Source organism: Cydia splendana, chromosome 7 (genome assembly GCF_910591565.1).
Source record: "Cydia splendana chromosome 7, ilCydSple1.2, whole genome shotgun sequence".
Lineage (NCBI taxonomy): Eukaryota > Metazoa > Arthropoda > Insecta > Lepidoptera > Tortricidae > Cydia > Cydia splendana.
The window spans coordinates 12,136,675-12,158,199 of NC_085966.1; the positions used below are offsets into that span (position 1 = coordinate 12,136,675).

At 37.8% G+C, this 21,525-nt stretch overlaps 1 protein-coding gene and 1 long non-coding RNA gene across 2 annotated transcripts in view; both read right to left on the reverse strand.

The window, feature by feature from the left end:
- The window catches only part of LOC134792184 (uncharacterized), a 596,557-nt gene that overhangs the window by 178,903 nt on the left and 396,129 nt on the right, over positions 1-21,525 (reverse strand). The window lies entirely within an intron of this gene.
- On the reverse strand, positions 5,219-20,814 carry LOC134792177 (ras-related and estrogen-regulated growth inhibitor-like protein). The gene is made up of 6 exons (XM_063763417.1): positions 20,522-20,814; positions 11,305-11,361; positions 10,332-10,408; positions 7,818-7,999; positions 7,173-7,359; positions 5,219-6,672 (listed from the first exon to the last, which is right to left on the reverse strand). The coding sequence occupies exons 1-6, from the start codon at positions 20,583-20,585 to the stop codon at positions 6,604-6,606; spliced, it is 636 nt and encodes a 211-aa protein (XP_063619487.1). The 5' UTR covers positions 20,586-20,814; the 3' UTR covers positions 5,219-6,603.

A 21,525-nucleotide genomic window follows, 5' to 3' on the forward strand; every position in this document is an offset into this window, starting at 1 on the left:
GAAATTTGTAGTGGTAGTTATCGCAATTTACTGTTGGCAACACCAACGCCTCTCGTCGCCGCATCGGGGAATTCAGGGATTCCCCAAAAATTACTTAGTTTTAAGTTACATATACAAATAAATCACGAAAAACCGTAATTGTGGCATATTTTTGTTCATCTGAAAAAAAAACCTAATTTAGAAAAAAAACCATGGTGCCAGGTTTTTTTCATGTTTTTTTTTCATAAATTTGAAAAAAAAAACATTTGTTTTTTTTTCTATTTGCAACCCTACGAAGGTGTAGCTCACTATTTCAGTAAAAGCGTATTCACAGTATTCACTCTTGACTTGAAGACACCAATTGTAATTATATCGATTAATCGAGCTCGACTTATTTAATATAATTTAATGTACGTTTTGTACCTAACACCTTTTAATTTATATTTTTTATTTATGTAGTTGTAGCCTTTTGTACCTATAGCACCTCCTTATACACTACATTAGTGGTTCTCCCTTGGATTGCTAGAGGACGATAAACATTGGGACTCAACTTTAGAGGAAGCTGCGTTGTGCGATTCTCCCTTCAAGCTGCGTGAACTTTTCATAATAATGTTAGTCTCTGGGAAAAATATAAAGACAGTTTTTCGGACGACATTAAACGGCAACTTGAGAGAGAATTGCAAAATGGTGCGGAGTTTTACATGGATGAAGTGTATCAGTGTGTGTGATTTGCTGATACCTAGCGGAGGTGTCACGGTTTACCTCGGGGTGGGTTTGCTGATACCTAGCGGAGGTGTCACGGTTAACCTCGGGGTGGGCTTGCTGATGCTGATACCTAGCTACTGCTTCTCTGTGTACATCAGGGTTAATTTTTTGGTAATTGCTTACGGCAGCTTGGTGATCTGATGATTTGTTTTGCATATATTTATTTGCGGCAGCTTTTAGTTGTTTGTTCCGTGTAGTATTCGTGAACCTGGCACGGCGTTTTTTAGTAACTGTTTTGGTAGCGGTAAGAGATAATGATGAGTCTGATTCTAAATGGGGTGGTAATCTCCTCATTCCTTCTCGTGGTAATCTTCTTGGCAACCACAGAGAGGAGTGAAGAAGGGGGCTCTGATATTGTGGGTCTTACGAGTAATTCACTGCGAATATATACGTCAAAATGACCGCTAGAAAAATCACTTGAAAATCTTAGTCGGCCCACCGGATTACCCACAGTACCAACTCTCATATATAGCGGCATTGTTGCGGTAAACTTCGAAAACCCACGGAAACAGTTGTCCTGCCGCTACCAACTCGCAGAGACTACCGTAAGTAAACGGGCGCGACATTTCAAGGCAGTATTCAACGGAGCTGGAGTAATTATCACCGTTACTGTTAATGAGACATAATAACAAACTCCTCCCAGTTGGCCACCACGTGACTAACGATTTGCTCGCGCACCTCCCTGGCCATCACCTGCGTATCATACAGAAGATAGGAGATGGCGCGAAACAGCCGGCCTAGCCAAGGTTACAATCGCTATCGCTTCGACAACGAAAAGCATTATGTCTCTCTATCACTCTTCCATATTAGCGCGACAGTGACAGTTGCGTTTCGATCGCTACGGAGAGTAAGCGATTGGCATCTTGGCTACGCGGCCTGACAGGCTCCATCTCCAATTATAGGTACTACGGTGTGAGCCAACATGGTCCCATCAATATCCAACAATTCAACAGCCATTGTAGGTATTAGTGAAATTTTCCCTGAGCTAATAGCTAAAAAAATTTACTTTAAGGGATTGCATTCTCAAAAGTCTGGATCACGTGTGGCTGTAAATCAGCGTGTATGTTACAACCGTCTATGCTATCTTCGTAATTAGCATTCCCCACCAGGGGCCATAGTTCACGTCGGCTACGTTATATTTTAATTTTGATCCCATTTTTGTAATTAGCGTCCCACAAAACCATGGAAATGATACCCATATATTGATATTTTGAAATTTCAACCCCATTGCACCCCCACCAGGGGGATGATTGTTCACTTCGGCTACGTTAATTTTAATTTTGATGCCATTTTTGTTATTAGCGTCTCAAAATACTATGAAAACGATACCCATATTGATATTTTGAGATATCAACCCTATTGGGGACTTTTCCCCCTCTTAGGGGTTCAATTTTCAAAAAAACCTGAAACACGTGTTTAGTCATTTATCTTTAGGAGTACTCCTGTGAAATTTGGAATAAAATAGTCTAACTAATCTTGTTTCCCCATACAAACTTTGGACCTCCATTTCACTCCTTTAGGGGATGAATTTTGAAAAATCCTTTCTTAGTGGACCCCTAGACCTTATAAGGAATCTAGTTGCCAAATTTGGACTTTCTAGTCCCAGCGGTTTGGGCTGTGCGTTGATTTAAGTCAGTCAGTCAGTCAGTCAGTCAGGTCTTTCACGTTTATATATTTAGACTAGCTTTTGCCCGCGGCTTCGCACGCGCAGGAGAGTTTTTTTTTTACGGACTGAACAGTGACTGACCTTAGTCACACTCAAGTGATGACAAGGCCGAAGGTGTAGCTCACTATTTCAGTAAAAGCTTATTCACAGTATTCACTCTTGACTTGAAGACACCTGAATTGTAATTATATCGATTAATCGAGCTCGACTTATTTCATATAGTCTAATGTACGTTTAGTACCTAACACCTTTTAATTTATATTTTTTATTTATGTAGTTGTAGCCTGTTGTACCTATAGCACCTCCTTATACACTACATTAGTGGTTCTCCCTTGGATTGCTAGAGGACGATAAACATTGGGACTCAACTTTAGAGGAAGCTGCGTTGTGCGATTCTCCCTTCAAGCTGCGTGAACTTTTCATAATAATGTTAGTTTTTTGTCAACTTACTGACCCGTTAAGTCTCTGGGAAAAATATAAGGACAGTTTTTCGGACGACATTAAATGGCAACTTGAGAGAGAATTGCAAAATGGTGCGGAGTTTTACATGGATGAAGTGTATCAGTGTGTGTGGTTTGCTGAAACCTAGCGGAGGTGTCACGGTTTACCTCGGGGTGGGTTTGCTGATACCTAGCGGAGGTGTCACGGTTTACCTCGGGGTGGGCTTGCTGATACCTAGCTACTACTGCTTCTCTGTGTACATCAGGGTTCATGTTTTGGTAATTACTTACGGCAGCTTTGTGATCTGATTATTTGTTTTGCATATATTTATTTGCGGCAGCTTTTAGTTGTTTGTTCCGTGTAGTATTCGTGAACCTGGCACGGCGTTTTTTAGTAACTGTTTTGGTAGGTTCTTACGAGTAATTCACTGCGAATATATACGTCAAAATGACCGCTAGACAAATCACTTGAAAATCTTAGTCGGCCCACCGGATTACCCACAGTACCAACTCTCATATATAGGTCATTGTTGCGGTAAACTGCGAAAACCCACGGAAACAGTTGTCCTGCCGCTACCAACTCGCAGAGACTACCGTAAGTAAACGGGCGCGACATTTCAAGGCAGTATTCAACGCAGCTGGAGTAATTATCACCGTTACTGTTATGAGACATAATAACAAACTCCTCCCAGTTGGCCACCACGTGACTAACGATTTGCTCGCGCACCTCCCTGGCCATCACCTGCGTATCATACAGAAGATAGGAAATGGCGCGAAACAGACAGGCTCCATCTCCAATTATAGGTACTACGGTGTGAGCCAACATGGTCCCATCAATATCCAACAATTCAACAGCCATTGTAGGTATTAGTGAAATTTTCCCTGAGCTAATAGCTAAAAAAAATTACTGGGATTGATTAAAATTAAAGGGATTGCATTCTCAAAAGTCTGAAACACGTGTGGCTGTAAATCAGCGTGTATGTTACAACCGTCTATGCTATCTTTTTAATTAGCATTCCCCACATGGGGCCATAGTTCACGTCGGCTACGTTATATTTTAATTTTGATCCCATTTTTGTAATTAGCGTGCCACAAAACCATGGAAATGATACCCATATTGATATTTTAGAATAAGAATAAATAAGAATAAGAAACCATTTATTGCAACACAAAAAGCACACTGGTTACATAATTTTGAAATTTCAACCCCATTGCACCCCCACCAGGGGGATGATTGTTCACTTCGGCTACGTTAATTTTAATTTTGATGCCATTTTTGTTATTAGCGTCTCAAAATACTATGAAAACGATACCCATATTGATATTTTGAGATATCAACCCTATTGGGGACTTTTCCCCCTCTTAGGGGTTCAATTTTCAAAAAACCTGATACACGTGTTTACTCATTTATCTTTAGGAATACTCCTGTGAAATTTGGAACAAAATAGTCTAACTAATCTTGTTTCCCCATACAAACTTTGGACCCCCATTTCACTCCTTTAGGGGATGAATTTTGAAAAATCCTTTCTTAGTGGACCCCTAGACCTTATAAGGAATCTAGTTGCCAAATTTGGACTTTTTAGTCCCAGCGGTTTGGGCTGTGCGTTGATTTAAGTCAGTCAGTCAGTCAGTCAGTCAGTCAGTCAGGTCTTTCACGTTTATATATATAGATAAGAACACGATCCTTGTCCGACGTCGCATCCGACGCAAGCAAGGATGTAAATGATGTACCTACCTAATAAGCGCTTGCGCACCTAGGACTGTACAGTGTACATTGAATTGAGCAAGCAAATGTAAGCAAATAATTTTTAATAAGACAAAGTACATAATAACGGGCTCGGTTCTACAAATAAAACAAGTATTTATTTTACTATCGAGTTTTATTATTTTACTATAAATGTTATATCTAAAGGCTAACATGAACTTTTAACATCAATATTTACAATTGGTCGAGTCAGTCGTAACTCTAGTGCGAGGTGTATTAAATATACATTACTAAATGAATTATTTACAAGGAATACTGAGTTTATTTACACGGTATAGGTACTTACATATTTAGTAAAAGGCGATTATTATATGTATAATGAAACACGAAAATGAACCGTTAAGTGCAAATTCGATCAAAATAATGTGGCGTAGTTAGTAGAGACATCTGCAATTCTGCATCATTTAGGCGCTAACGGTGGCAATTCGGTCACCTACAAATGTATAGTCAGTGCCATCATGTGAAGTTACCAATTTGATGCTCATAATTCTTGTTTAAGATAGCACGTTCGTAAGAATCAGTAATACCAGAACTTGACGACGTACCTACCAAACACATATTATTTTAAATATTATTTTTAAATATTATAATTAATGTTAAATTGTTAACAGAAATATTCATACAGCTTGAATTATTTTCTTGCTAAATAACATTTTCACAAATAGCAACGCTTAATGTATCGAGCGTTCGTGACCTCAGATATAAGTTTATATGTTCTTCTAGTGCCTCAATTACACCTATTGTAGGGTACCGTAATCGGGCCCTGCGAGTCACGCTCGATCCACACGACCCGCACCCCTAGAAAGCCAGGCTCAATACACTCAATACAACTTACAATTGTAATTTGTATTAAATATAAAGAGGTTATACGACCGAGATGCCTTTTAATTTGGCACACCACAAAAATAAGAAACGATTACTATGAAAAGATTACTTGCATCTGCTATCTACAATAAAATTACAAAACTAAGGAGAATACTGAGCTTGTTAGCAAAGTAAAGATGTGTTAAGTACTAGAAAAACACGATTTTCTAGCATAGATTGACGAGTTTTTAAATCAATCATCATTAAGGCACATCTCAAGTCACCATAATGGAACTATTTACTGACCTGCCCAGCATTCTTGCAACTTCAACAAGAAAATAATAGATACTTTTCTTTTAACAAATGTAGATCCTACCAGACAGATTGACACAATGAGGTCGCCCATCTGCCAAAATTATATCCCAGCAGCATCAAGTATTCGGGGAGAGTTCAGTAATAATATACGTAAAAGTACTCTTTAAATCTTCGAACCGGATTTTTATTAAGTATACTAGATGTCCAAAAACTCAGTGATGCATTATAAACATGGCTATTTGTGAAGACGGCAGCGTAAATCATGAATGTAAAAATTATAGTAGTTCCAGAGAATAATTATTGAAAGAGCATAATGATTGAGTTTAACGTTGACGTACTTGTCTTACACGTTTAATGAAGGGGGGAGCCTACCAACATATCAGATATGCGAATTAAACAAATATAGACCCTTTCTTAATAAGATAAGATCTTTGATCAGTGCAGATCGTTGGCGCAGCTACAAACCTGCTTGGCCAACGTTGTTCAAAGGTCGAAAGAACGCGATTTTTAAAATAGGTACAAGTGTTGTTTTTAAAAACTAGGGAACATTTTTATAGTTTTTGTGTACTTAATCTCATTAATCTGGCATTGTTCGCTATTTCATAAATAGGTAAGTAGTTATCCCATTTTCATTTGAATGAAAACATGAAATGTTAATTATTAGGTCAAATTTATAATGGATGACCTATATTTGCGGATTGCGACAACGACGGCCAGGTTAATAAGATTTACAAAAACTTCAAAAATATTTCTAAGGAAATCATTTCCATTTGCTGACATATTATTAAATAGATTTCTTATTTTATTTACAAACGAAGCAGTCTCCATGGCTTAAGTAATAAATATTTGTATGAAACCTTAATCTTAGTTTAAATGCTGAGTGACGGCCTTTTCTTTCGCACACTTTTGCTATTTTTGCCAAATATTGTTCCGATTACCTGTTAAAAGAAAAATTACCGCATTAAAAGAATATTCATAAATTAATCAAAATAAAACTGCCTAAGTGCTTCACATTTTAAGCAAGCAGATGATCCCCGCTTCCGACTTTCCGCCGCCTATTAGAACAAGCATACCTACTTTAGAAACAGAATGGGCTACATCATATAATGAGGCGAAGGCAGCAGCCCGTGAAGTGTGCGCGCCCCGCGCATTGGCTCGTAGAAGACAGATATAGGTAACACAAAAGTAAAGACATTAGATACTGAGGACGAGGGCCTGCCGCTAACAACTTCGTTTGTTCGCGCCTATTTGCCTCTCGTTTGTTTGAATATACAAGAGCGATAGAAAGGCGTATAACGAAAATTCTACATATTTTCGCGGTAGGCTCTCAGAATAGGCATCTAATTTGCGCTGGGATGACGGCAGCAGCAAAACGAGCACGCAGCTGCGCGTAAAGGTAAACGCCGTGACTCTGCTACTGACACATCGTAATACTTACTTTAGAAACAGAATAGGCAGCGAGCTTGCGCCGAGGCGAGGGAAGCAGCAGCGCGAGCGCGCGCGCCTCGCGCAGCAGCGCGTGGAAGGCGAGCGCAGCGCCCGCGCAAGACTCCGCCGCCGACACCTCGTAGAACTGGCACCCGAACCGCAGTGATAGCTCTTGACCCTCCTCCGCGTGGACCTCCCTACCAACAAAACTTAAATAAAACCTCAATATCGAAAACGACAGAAGTAGAATGTTACCTACTCTAAGCTACTTAAGTTACCTTTCGTTCGACCACAAGTTAAAATAATCTTGAAGAATTAGCAAAAAATGTTCACTTATTTCGATTTAGGCACTGTGCGCGCCTGGGAAACCGGAGCTCGTGGGTTATTTAAATACTGGTTCTTACCATAATGGTTCCAGGCAGCCAAGCCATGCAGAATGTATAACTACTAATACTTACGAAACATATTTAACTTAATATCATTTAAAAGCTTGCTGAATAAAGAAAACATCGTGGAGATCCCTGAATGTGCATCACCGAAGAAGTTGCCTGTTAGTGTAGTGATCTGACTATAGGCTATTTCCAAGGCCTGTGTTATTAATGGGTCATAAGTGTAAGTTCAGTAACCTCTAGTGACTGCTGCTTTGTCCTCTCACCTAGCGTGTTCGAGGTCTCTCTTGTTCCCCAAGAGGGTGACGGCTGCGCAGCCCGGCAGCCGGGTGCGCTCCAGGAGCGATAGCAGCTCGGCGGCCGCCACGAAGGACCGCCGCTCACACACTGAATACACCACGGCGAACGCGTCGCCCCATCGCACGTGCTCCGCCAGGCAGCCACGAATCTGGGAAAGATTGATTCGATAAGTATTGACGGCATGAAGGCAAGCAGGAGAAGAATATTATAAACCATTGGCAATGCCCAAGAAGAGGAAAACATGTATTGAACAGTAGGTGTGTTATGTTTAAGTACGTGAAGAAATAAGTACCGTCACAGTCCGCTGTATGTACTCCTGTACTATGTATTTTACTTAGTGAAGGGTATAATACCTTAATTAGCTACCTAGGTACTTATTCAACCCGAATATGTTTGGTGAACTGACTGGTTTGGAGACTGCAATGATGCAGTAAACTTAATTATCTGTTCTAGACTCTTTACCTAAGGAGTCAGTAGACATGCAAGGTTCTTTTTCACACCACCTATTCGGAAAAGAGCTTTTTCTTCCCTGCTAGGAGGGATCAAAGTGGCACTTTTCCTCCCTGCTAGGAGGGATCAAAGTAACACTTTTCTGTTCTAGCACACTATTTTTAAATTTTTTTGCACATTATTTTTTTAGCTTAAATAATCTGTTTAAGCATCAGATTGTGTCAACACTAAGATTTTTTTATTTTCCTCATAGTTGATGTGAAAAGCAGTATGTGTCACACGGTATCAAAATTATTTCGTCTTGGGCGTTAACACTTGAATCCCTCATTACGCTCAGGATTCTAAAGTAGAATCCATCGCTTCATTCAGGATTCAATGTACGCCCTTGACGGAAATATATCATTTTGATCCCTTGTAACACAAACTACTATTGTTATGGTGTGCTCTGGTGTAAAAGCTCGTGACCTAAGGTAGAAGTTAATACCCTAGTCAGTTAAAATATACGTAGTTATTATTTGCATAAACTAAATTCCAGAGACAAGAATTTTAAGAATAACAATCTATTTAAAATAAACAACGCCACGCCTCAAGTAGAAAATCATAAAGCGTATAGGTAAGTTTTGTTTGGTTAAATATTCAAGCCACTCAAAATGTTTGCCTTAATAAGATGTATTTCTCAAGACAGATTAATTTGAACGCTGGCGCCTATTACAACGGTGTCATGACATGTCGCCGCTTAATTAAAAGTAGCGGTGTTGATAAAGGTTTTGGGCACAAATTCCGGAAATTCAGATTCAATTCCATTAACAAAAGCCAAGATTAAGCGTAATCTATTAAATAAATGTATTGGAGCTCATTATAATGCAGTCAAGACACAAGTGTCTCTGCGGGGCGCAATGGGGCCGCCCGCTTTATAATCTATTACGCAATTCAAAACATTGAAACACTTTTTTTACAGTTCCGTTATGGAATTTTGGACCTCCATCTAACACGCTTGTAAGCAAAAGAAGTATTTTTAAACCACACATTGGTGTTTTCTTGTTTTGAGTTGATATTCCAGTACGTGCCACTGAAATATCAACTGAAGCGAGCAACTGCGCCGAAATATCGGCAAGCAAAACATAAGGTAATCGAGGGTACTGGCCCCTTCAAATCATCTACTTCAGATGATGTTTATAAATGTATCAAAAAACATATACATATAGTATATACCTACCTAATACAACTACAACTGTCATAGGACAGTATTTGTATAAGTGTCAGTAGTAGTGCAGCAGTGGTGGGGCATCCATAGAACACTGTTCCCGACGAATTGTCTATATATTTTTATATAATAGGACAGGAGGGCTTTATTGTAACAGACTTTAAAGAAAAAGCAAGGAAAATTTAGCTTCGTCATATCCAACGGCAAATGTTGACGCTATACGTATCGGGACTTAGGTATGTAGTTAGTCCTACAGTTGAAAACTTACTAAAGGAAGCTTATTTTTCGCTTCTAAAACTGTAGTAGAAGTAATCATCGTAACAGCTTGAGTTGAATTTTCAGAGATTTTTTTCTGAACCCTTTAGAGGTACTTATTTACTTACATTTAATGTAGCGTGCGGCAAATTGCTCAAAGATCTCTAGAAAGTAGATCAAAGCGCACTAGGTAAGCTTTCTTCAAAACCCACCGACCAAAACCAAACAATGTCAAAATCAAAAAATACTTTACCAGCTTACGCAATAATTCGTTTCGCCGTCTGTTTTTGAGATAGGCGGTATTCCGCTGGAGGCGACCACGGCCGCCGCGATCGCATCTGATAGCCGATACAAGACCCATAAACTTTGTCTAATTAAATTGTACGAGCATCAGACTCCCGCTACCTAGCAGATAAACATCGCCATTGTCTACCGCTAAATGAATCTCGGCCTTTCCGGCTTCATTTACAATACTGTGGCCACTTAAATCTTTATTGTTCACCACCTACAGATTAACGTCGAAGGTAATAAAGTTGAACAGCAAAATAATTAACTTTATCAATTTACTTACTGCACAGTTAGAAGTGTCCATAATCTCGACTTCAGATACCGCGCCGTCGAACGCGACTCGGTGCTGATAAAGAAAATCTGAAACCAAACAAAACATTTGTTGGGTATTCCCAGCTAATAGCCACCACTAAAACTAAGCATCAATTAGGATCCTTTGAAGCTAAGAATCCAAGGTGATTTATTTTATTGGATACCTAGAAGGATTTTAAACGTAGGTACAATAATTATTTACAGCACAAATACAAGTAATAATAGCAAATCTTAATTCGCTTACATACAGTTTAATTGATTCAATTGTGTAACAAATTCTGTTAATAGTAAAGTTATGACTTAATAAATGATTGACTTACATACTTATAAAAATACTTCAAGACAAAAAACTCGGCATATAAACTGTATTAATGGTACCAAGTTTTGAAGTTAGAGGTAAGTACTTAATCGAGGAGCAACCTGACAATACCTATTCAATGTCGATAGCTATCATAACATAAATATCATAATTATCAGCGCACTGTAATTTGCTATAACATTACCGACAATTATGGTATAATGGATTGTTATTCGGCCAGTCACTGTAGGTATAGTCATACCCTAAACGAACAGCGACATTGTTACCTTGTTTATCTTAATATAGGCAGTGGAATGCGAGTGAACGATAAACACTAAATTATGTTCTTTTAAGAGGCTTTCGCTGAGTTACTAGCAATGAATATTAAAATCAATTTCCTTAACATTTTAATTTACTTCGAAGCGCCACGCCAGTGACGCAAAACACGACACTTGCCATTCGTTTAAGGTCGGAAGGAAGGAGACATTTCAATTTAAAGTTGCACTCGACAGCGCGCAAATTGACGTCAATTGCTTGTAACAATAACTCGTAATTTTGCATATAATAATCTCAGCCTCACAAACGAAATGGCCTCTGATAATTATCTACGATGATGTCGGTAATTTGATTGTAAACATTCACTCACCTCCTGTAGAGCTGTATTCACCTATGTACCGCTTGGTTAGATAACGCACGACGACCGCTGCAACAAACAAATAATTATCTTATTATCCCATTCAATTATGATGTAATTGATACATCAACCTTTTACACCTTTTATAAACACGAAGTTACCAGAATCATGACCCTGGTTATAAAGCTAACAATGACCTAAGGTCGTTCCTCCTAACTTTCTACCAGAAGCGCTATAAGCATTGATTAGTCTTTTCATTCCACTCCCGGTATTTCGATCCAAGGGACGTATACAATACAAACAGTTATCAACAACAATGACGACGCAATTTTTGAGAAAGCCCTCGCCGACAGCTACCTACAAAACGACGAGGGAATCCTGCCACCTCGAAAGGAGCTGAAGAACCTATTCAAAAAGTTCATTACACGAGCCACGACTCGACGGGCGCGGAATAATGAAGATAGGTACTTGACCCTTTGATGGATAATAATAATTATACGAGTTTCTACTCCATGACTGATGGAAATTTATGTTCTGATGCACTTTCTTGTTTGAATTGCTATGCTCAGATCTGATAGTTGATGAAAGACTAGTTGTCTGCATTAAATCTTATGCAGCGTAATTTCTTATTTACCTTCCCTCGCTAACAAATGCTGTTTATTATTCCAGGCGCAGTTTTATCATCAAAGGCGGTGTTAGCCCAGGGGGATTATCGCCGCTTCCATTTTAGTCTGACTCTAGGCCCAAAACGATTACCCAACGTCTACGCAGCCTTATGCAACTGCACGTCGCATGACAATGGACTTGGGTGGAATGCATTCATGACACATTCTAGGGCACCCGATTAAGGTAACTTAATCAAACGTTCTTCATCTCGATTGCGACTTTTGAGAGTAGGTACCTACCTGCATCTCGATTGTGATTTCTGTATTTTTTTATTAATTCCCTGTCTCTTAAGCATGCATGCGTTGACAATCATATATCAATTTCAATCATTGTAACCGCATCTTGTTGTTTAGTGCTAAAGAAACGCTCTGAACTAGGGAGGTCCCTAATATAAATAGTTAGTCATTTTTATTAACATTATTAAACTCGGCCATTAAAAACTACACAATAAACGTGAAATCACAAGTCATTTGTAATCGTAATTAAGTACAATATCACAAAACTGTTTACGGTAAACATTGTACTCCTCCTTTGATTGACATCATTCGATAAACCGACTGAGTTACCGCATCAATAAAGTTGAATGGTTGTTAACAGCATTTATGAAGAATGAAGTTCTTAATGAGGCATTATGATTTTTAAAGACGTAACGTTACCGAACCACCGGCGGTAACCGAAATTTATGAAAGACATGCCAAATTCCACACTCTCATTTTCCTTTCGTTTTTTTTCGCCCGCGCATTAAGTGCATACACTTTCTCCGGGACTCGATTACGCATTCGGTGATAAAACTGACTGTTTAATTTGATCAAACACTTTGTCCATTACGAATTAAAAACAAACAATCATTTCGATCCGTTATAAATGTCGATATAAAAATCATTTAAATGCGCTGAAGGGCGTAAGACAAATTGCGATGATCAAGCTACATGGCACCACGTGGGTTGATAGATGGTGCTTTATCTTAGGAACAATGGATGTATCGGCAGGAATCTATAGAGTAATTAATAGATTACGAGTCTCATCGATCAAGAGTCGATTGATGCGCGTGTCGGCGAACAGGTAATACGCATCTAGGATATACCAGCTTGTCTACGTTTATCCCCACTTTTCTCTATGCTGTCACTAGCAAATTAATTCTAGATTGCGCTAACATGAAATCAAAAAAAAATCCTTAGATTCGTATACTCATAAAAATATTAATGTTCTTATTTTAACTAATAAAAATATTAAGGCTCTCCGAAACATGTCGCGCGAGTGACTAAAAACAAGTGAGTCTAAACCGTAAAATTATTCAATATTAATGTTGTCATAAAAAACACAAAGTTTGTATTACATTTATTTTGTTGTTAATTAAAATATAGTTAAACTGTTAGGTTAGTCGAGTTGACGCGTGACCAGAGGGCTGGGTCATATCTAGCGCAGCGGATCAGCATTGCCATACAACGCTTTAGTTTTTAATTTTAATTTTTGACTGTATTTTTTTTTGATAATAAACTTACCTAATTTTTGGGTTAAACTGTTTAAGTTGACTCAAATATAAAAGAGGTGTATGGAGCACAGCAAATTCATTAATACTGGTACTGGTTTCGATTTATTTATAATAAAAAGCCTAGGCCCTCCGAACGTGAGATTCGACTCTTGTAAGTAAAAATCTATTTATATTAAATTACAGAAACATTTTTTCGTTTTACTCGCACAGGGAGGTTTGACATTAAATTGATGCGGGTCCATCGGGTGCTGTGGTTAATGTCGAGAATTAAGGCGCATAAAAAAGCGACTCCACGTGAAATTGTGGCTACGTGAGGGCATTACCTGTCTATAGTATCTACATATACTGACGCGTGCGTGCACTGGATACCACTGCGCGTCGGGTCGGGTCACACACAACAGAGAGTTCTGTTCCGTCAATAACAATTTCGTATTGGTGAAATTGATAGAGGATTAAAAACCGATTATGGTATTTTTATGTGCATATTAGGGTAGATTTAAAGCCGACGCCGACTAAGCCGTAAAGTAAAAACAAGCAAAAAAAGTTTGTTATATTTTTGTACAAAATAAAATGTCTGAATTCTGATGAAAGTACATTATAAGATACATATTTACTATATTTCTTTACAGAAGCGAACTTTGCGCTTTTCTGATATTTTAAGCAAATAATTAGTGATGTACCGACTATTGATTTGGCCGACTAGCCGACTAGCCGACTAATCGGCGCTCGAATGGCCGATTAGTCGGCCGACTAGTCGGCCAGATCATTAGTTTCGTATAAGTTCAGGTGAAAAACAATAGTTTTGCTCCTTTGGTTGCGCTATTCATCATATTAGCTTGTCTAAAAGGTGTTCTCTACAGGTTCAAAGACCTATCACAAGAATACTCGTTCAATTTCTGTCTTTAGTTCTTTTATTTTACGATACTGAGCAGACCGTCAGAACAGCTTGTAGGAGGTATTTCCAAGGCTCTATTTCCCATACGTAGTCGCCAGTTAAGAACCTATCCCCTGTGGTCAGCGTCTTTACGAGCAACGTGCCCTGACTAAGTCTCTAAATTTTGCAATAACATTAATAGTTCCTCATGGCTCTACCATTAAAAATAAAACAAAAACTGAATAATAATTTAAAAAAATAACTATAGAACTTGCACATGAAATTACACGAGAATCAGTTGAGATCGACCTGTAGAGGAAAACACCAGCCCACCAACATACGATAACGATCAAACGGTCAATTATTTATATGAACAAAAGTTTTCGTATGCATCCTGAATAGGTATTTTAGTAAAATAAACATAAAACATATGGTATTCTTTCACTAATAAAGTGCCGACTAATCGGCCATTTTTTGCCGACTAGTCGCCGACTAATCGCCGACTACAAATGTGGCCGGATAGTCGGCTTTCCCGACTAGTCGGCGACTCGTCGGTACATCCCTACAAATAATATAAGTTAAATATTCATCAAAGCGATTGATCATTATCTGTTTTACACTTCGTTGTGCATGGATATATCAATAAATTGTCCAATTGACAGTTAATTTCGAAATCTATATTAATATGATTACCTACAAGCGAAATCGGCCGCATCAGGTAGTCAGCACCGCCAGTGGTAGACGTCGGCGGCACCGCGGTGCATCACTGCGGAGTGATCCATCACAGCGTGGGAATGAAAAGCCAGCGACGGCGCGGTTTGCTGTACAGAGGGCCCTTTTCACCCAATAAGCGAAGATAGGAAGATTAGGTTGTTTGAATGTGGGTCTATGTCTTTTTTAACCCGTGAGATGTCATAACATTCGTCACATCTGTGGGCTGGTGTATGTGTCTAGGTTAATTTAAGTTTTATTTTCTGTATTTATCGAATTTTTATGCCTATGTGCTTATTGTGGGACCTATTTCTATTTGTTTATAACGCGCCGCAGTCCATAAGACTGCTTTTTCATCTCAGTTGTAAAAGTGACATATTTGTGTGACCCGGGATATTTTTTTTAATTTTATCTCACTCTAAAAATGTAGAGTCTACATAATGCATGTCAAGCTATATACACCGTGCTGCACAATCTGCGCTCTTAATTGACATTGCGACAGATTCTCGACACCAAAAACGATTTCCAAGTTTATTTTTAGCCGCTGTCTGCGCCTTTCAAATTTCACCCCACGAATACACTTAATCAACTTCCAGGGAACGTCATGGCAGATCGTTAATAAAATACTTTATTGACCCAAGTTAATTGTTTTAACTGGTCGATTTAAAAACCGCCGCGATGCATATCATCTCGAGACTGGCCTAGTTATTCGGACACCAGATAAGGGATAAACTGCATTAAGCACCAATGAAATTATAAACGACTAACGGACATTATGACCTGTAAATAACGTACGGCGGCTCCAGTAATGAGCTCCGAGAATAATTTAAATCGTAGTCGCCGCTTTATGCTACGGGACGAGCTAAACGATGTTAGTCGGTCGCGGGTCCCTGCCACTCCCTCGTAGACAGGATCTACTTTAAAAACAATTTCACATGTCGGCCCAGCGCTTTTCTGTAATGAATTGCAAACGCGTGCGTCTACGCCGGTCCGTCAGCCGTCAGCCGGCGCACCGGGCCGGCAATTAGGGCGGTGCAATTACACTCGACGCCGGTGGGTCAGCGCGATTTCCCGACACCGTCGCCTGGCGCCAACCGTTGTGTAACGCTAAAACGTCCGATTAACGCTTAACCGAGGTCGTTGATCTACACTCACCTCATGTGCAAATCATAATGCAAGCTATTTTAATAACAACTTTAAACGCCTCAACTCTAATTAACACAGTTTTTCTTAATTAAGTGATAATGTTTAAGTCCTGCTATGTAGGTTACGTTGCGACAGCTGACGCCGTGTCCTATGAGACGCCGGATTCATGAAAGTCTTTGACAATATTCACGTTAACATTTTTCTAATGGATGGACGATGTACCTACATGTCCAAACTGCACAACATGTCGAAATTAAACCATATTGAAACATTTCTGTATAACAATTCATTTGATAAAAGAAGTATTTCACTCGTACCGGTGTATTCCCATTTAACCCCGCCGAGCACAGCTGGGAATAGGTATTTTATATAAATCATTCCCATTTGTCCCCGCCTCGTGTATGGCGGTAGTCACGTGGGGCCGGGACAAATTGGAATACACCCTCATCCCTGCTATTCTCTATAAATTGATTGGTTCGAATATTTAGAAACACTCATAACATTCTTCGTGGAATGTCTAGGTATAACTCCATCTGTCACAGGAATGTATACCTAATGCATCATATTATTAGTGTGTGTGCTTTTTGATAAGATGCATAATTAAATTATAATAGAAAACAATGGCGAGACAATACAAGGTGAGCTTATCATAATACCGCGTTTACATTGAAACATTCCATCTGAAGGAATTTGGTAAACAACACCGAAGATATTTGTTGACGAATAAAATTACGATCTTTAAGCAAAGGGTAGGTATACTAAATTAGAGTAAACTGACAGACTACGCTACGCTGACCTTTTTTTAACCACATTGCAATTGTTGACAAGAAGCTTGTGTTCATTGCTAGAAGATTACTTAGTAATTCGGTTAAATTGTGTTCTAATGTATGGGGAAGACAAACTAATTATAGCCAGCCTTTTATGAATGTAGTATGATACCTTAGGGTATGGTGCTTTACGCACACTAGCGCCCCTTCCCCTCCCCTTGACGCAACCCCCCCTTTTTGCATGAAATGTGTCCCGGTTCACAGTTTTTTACATTTTTTGAGGAAAGTATACATTTTAGGAAAAAAATGTCAATGAAAGAAATAATCCTTAATAAATTCTTAATAAAAAAGGTCATATTCATTTTTTTTATATGATGCACCATATTCATGTATTAGCTTGTTAAAATTCGAAATAACGTAGTTTTTACTTAGGATTCGAAACTCATTTATTATACACGGTGTAACACGAGGAAACCGAATAATTTTAACAGTATATTCCTGATCATATTTAGAGACAAAAAATATGTCCTATAAACTTTTTTGAAATCCGGCTAGTTTCAGAGTTAATACCAATTTTAAAAAAAAACAAGTTTTTATTGTTACATAGTGCAAAACGCCTTTTTGATGGCGATGTTGCTACTATGGGACGTAGTCTAAATATCCTTATTGATAGATGTCAAAAAGTGACAAGTAACACTTTGCAAAAACTAAATTTTACGAAAAAAAAAGTAAAAATCCATTTTAACTGACAAGTTTACCAATAACATTTACTTTTTATGTACAAATATATTCAAAAAATTAAAAAAAAAAACAAACAAAAAAAATTTTTTTTGGCGAAATTGACCTAAACTCATATTACATTTTTTCCTTCTTTTGACTTCAGAAATAAAATCTTTTGCATTTCTTGAGAACACCTTGTATAATAAGTTAATAAGTGTTATAAAATGAATATAACCTTTATTATTAAGAATTTAATAAGGAATTATTTCTTTCATTGACACTTTTTTCCTAAAATGTATACATGAGGTCAAAAAAAGGAAAAGATGTAATGTTTAGGTCAATTTCGCCAAAAAAATATTTGGTTAGGTTTTTTTTTTTTTTTTTTTGAATGTATTTGTACATTAAAATTAACGCTATTGGTAAACTTGTCACTTAAAATGGATTTTTACTTTTTTTTCGTAAAACTTAGTTTTTGCAAAGTGTTACTTGTCACTTTTTGACATCTATCAATAAGGATATTTAGACTAAATCCCATAGTAGCAACATCGCCATCAAAAAGGCGTTTTGCACTATGTAACAATAAAAACTTGTTTTTTTTTATTGGTATTAACTCTGAAACTAGGCGAATTTCAAAAAAGTTTAATAGGACATTTTTGTCTCTAAATATGATCAGGAATACGCTGTTAAAATTATTCGGTTTCCTCATGTTACACCGTGTATAATAAATCAGTTTCGAACCCTAAGTAAAAACTATGTTATTTCGAATTTTGACAAGCTAATACATGAATATGGTGCATCATATAAAAAAAAATATATGACCTTTTTTATTAAGAATTTATTAAGGATTATTTCTTTCATTGACACTTTTTTCCTAAAATGTATACTTTCCTCAAAAAATTTAAAACACTGTGAACCGGGACACATTTCATGCAAAAAGGGGAGGTTGCGTCAGGGGGAGGGGAAGGGACGCTAGTGTGCGTAAAGCACCATACCCTAAGGTATCATACTACATTCATAAAAGGCTGGTTATAATTAGTTTTTCAAAAAACACAATTTGACCGATACATAGGGCGTTAATGTATAGTTATATTGAATAAATCTATTCCATGTGAAATACAACAACACATAGGTACCTATAAACTAAAATAAATGTCATATACTAAAGAAAAAGTCAATATCGTCACCTTGGCTATAATTTGTTTTTTTTAGCATTAGAAAGAAGGTAAGCGATCTTGACATGTCTTTTAATTGAAAAACGCTTTTTAGGAATCAGTAACTATTACTTATGAAAGCAGAATATAAATGATCGTATTAGATTCATAATTGTTACATATTTGTGACTTATTTTTATAAAACGTGTTTTTTCAATTAAAAGACACATTCATGATTGTTTACTTACCTTTTTTCTAATGCTAAAAAAAACGAACTATAGGCCGCCTGAAATGTTAAATGTTCTTATTTTAAATGTCGACACAATTTTAAAGTACATTAAAGTAAATAAAATTTATAATACCTATAACATAATTTGTCTCTTGTGTTGACATGAATTACTTATAGAATTGTACATAATTATACAGGAATTGTAAAGGTGCATTCATCATCCAAGGATGGAACACTGTAACAAACAAATTATATTTTTAATTATGCAGACATCAATCTTTAGTCTGTTAATTAAATGGACATCATTATTAACCAAAAATAGTACATTATTGTCGAGGCTCGGAAGTAGCTACTTGCAGGCTGAGGATTCGTTTTAAACGGACGACCTTGGGAGTCCGTTTAATTGAATCCGAAGCCAGCAAGTAGCCTTCCAGCCGAGTCATATATAGTGCTTTTCTCAAAAATGGTGCAAGAAATATAAATATCATAGAAATATTTTACAAAAGCAACTTTCTTACGTATATATTTTCACAGAAAAAAGTAGAAACAATTGAAAAAATTAGCTTTGACGCCTTTTTATTTTTTTAATAAAAAAATAGAAGTGTATTTTTCTGCCGAAAATACGCCAACCTATTTGAGACAGCTAAATAGTCGCGGTACTAATCATCTGTTTGGCTGTTTAATGGGCCTGTGCCTTCATTTGATATGGCCATTTCAACTTTTAAAAAGTTTGGAACTCGACAAATAATGGAATTTGTATGCAACATTGCAGTCCCAAAATCGAGACTGCAATGTTTTTAACTTTTTAATTTTTGACTAACCATAAACTACAAAAAGTCGACTTTGCCGTCCATTTTTGAGAAAACTCGTTTTCATGTGTTCTCTCATCTCATAATAAATGCTTCCCAAATTTGCAAGGCTGTTAACCTGCCGGCTGTAATCATGCATGGTTTCACCTTTTATTACATTCTTCCATTGATTGTACACTCATAAGAAAAATAATGTACTTAGCTAGAGTTAAACCAAGATTAGTCTGCAACGATTTTGATAGCACACGCAGTGCAAGTGTTATTTTAAACGTCAAGCTTCTATGAAATTATGACGTAAAATAACACTTGCACGGCGTAGGCTATCCAAATTGTTGCAGACTTTTCTTGGTCTAACTCTAGTTAGCCGTTATTTTTTGTTTTTACGGTGTTCAGGAAAGCGTGCGCGGAGCCGAAGTCAACACGTAAAGCCCTTTGGACACTTTAATGATATTTAGAATGATGAAGGGGTACACCGTTTATATGTTTATAATTAAGGACATGAAATTAATTTTACTTATGTGTATATTTATTTTGTTTCTATGTAGGTACGTATGAAAATGAAAATTACAAAATTTTCCATTACCTGCTCAGACTGTAATAAATATTAAAAAGCCTGCATTCATAGAAATTGTATATACGTTTGTATTTAATATAAAATACTAACCCGATTTCCCGCACCGCGGACTCCCCAACACTACCACCCTAATGCGATTTACAGTCATCTTCATTTGTGCTGTTTTTCACGACAGTCTCATCAAAGTCATGCGTACTCGAACATATCGCCGGCAAAGTTCGCAAACAACATGGTCCAATGCACTTGTAAACTCACGATTCAGGACGCTTAAAAATCGCAAGCTGTATCGTAAAATATATCGTCCGCGATTTGTTGGCGCGTGTGCTCGGTGTCGGGCCCGACCGGCTGCCGCGACGATTCTCACGCGACTGTCAGAATCGCGAGCCTCCGAGGGCATAGCATAGCGCCGCCGCCGCCGCAGCCTCCGCTCTAAGATGCGTAAGCGCATAATATACAACGAGATGACGTATTTACTACGATAGTGCATCGGCGTTTGTTGTTATTGGGAGTTGGGAGCTAACTTAGAAACTTAATTCGCCTTCAATTTACTTCTTCTTCCTTCCGTTATCTCGGCATTTTGCCACGGCTCTTGGGAGCCTGGGGGTCCGCTTGACAACTAATTCTATGATTTGACGTAGGCACTAGTTTTTACGAAAGCGACTGCCATCTGACCTTCCAACCCAGAGGGAAAACTAGGTATTATTGGGATTAGTCCGGTTTCCTCACGATGTTTTCCTTCGCCGAAAAGCAACTGGTAAATATCAAATGATATTTCGTACATAAGTTCCGAAAAACTCATTGGTACGAGCCGGGGTTTGAACCCGCGACCTCCGGATTGAAAGTCGCACGCTCTTACCGCTAGGTGTCACCACTCACCAGCGTCAGATAATTCGCCTTCAATTTACTTAATGAATAAAAAATAAAATTTATTAGGTATAGGCATTCTATTAAAAATATGGCATACCTAATTTAAAAGGATAACTTTCGTTACACAAGTGAAGTTGAATATAAAGAAAACAAGATTATGAATATGATAGCAAATGATAGAGAAGACTGTCGAACGTACGAGTAGGTAAAGCAAAAGGTGACTTTTA

Excerpts from the sequence above, each read along its gene's own strand:
- LOC134792177 (XM_063763417.1), bottom strand. The coding sequence starts at position 20,585 with ATGAAGATGACTGTAAATCGCATTAGGGTGGTAGTGTTGGGGAGTCCG. Across the intron at positions 10,409-11,304 it reads TGAATACAGCTCTACAGGAG|ATTTTCTTTATCAGCACCGA; the intron begins GTGAGTGAATGT and ends GTTTGGTTTCAG. Across the intron at positions 7,360-7,817 it reads AGAGACCTCGAACACGCTAG|GGAGGTCCACGCGGAGGAGG; the intron begins GTGAGAGGACAA and ends TTTTGTTGGTAG.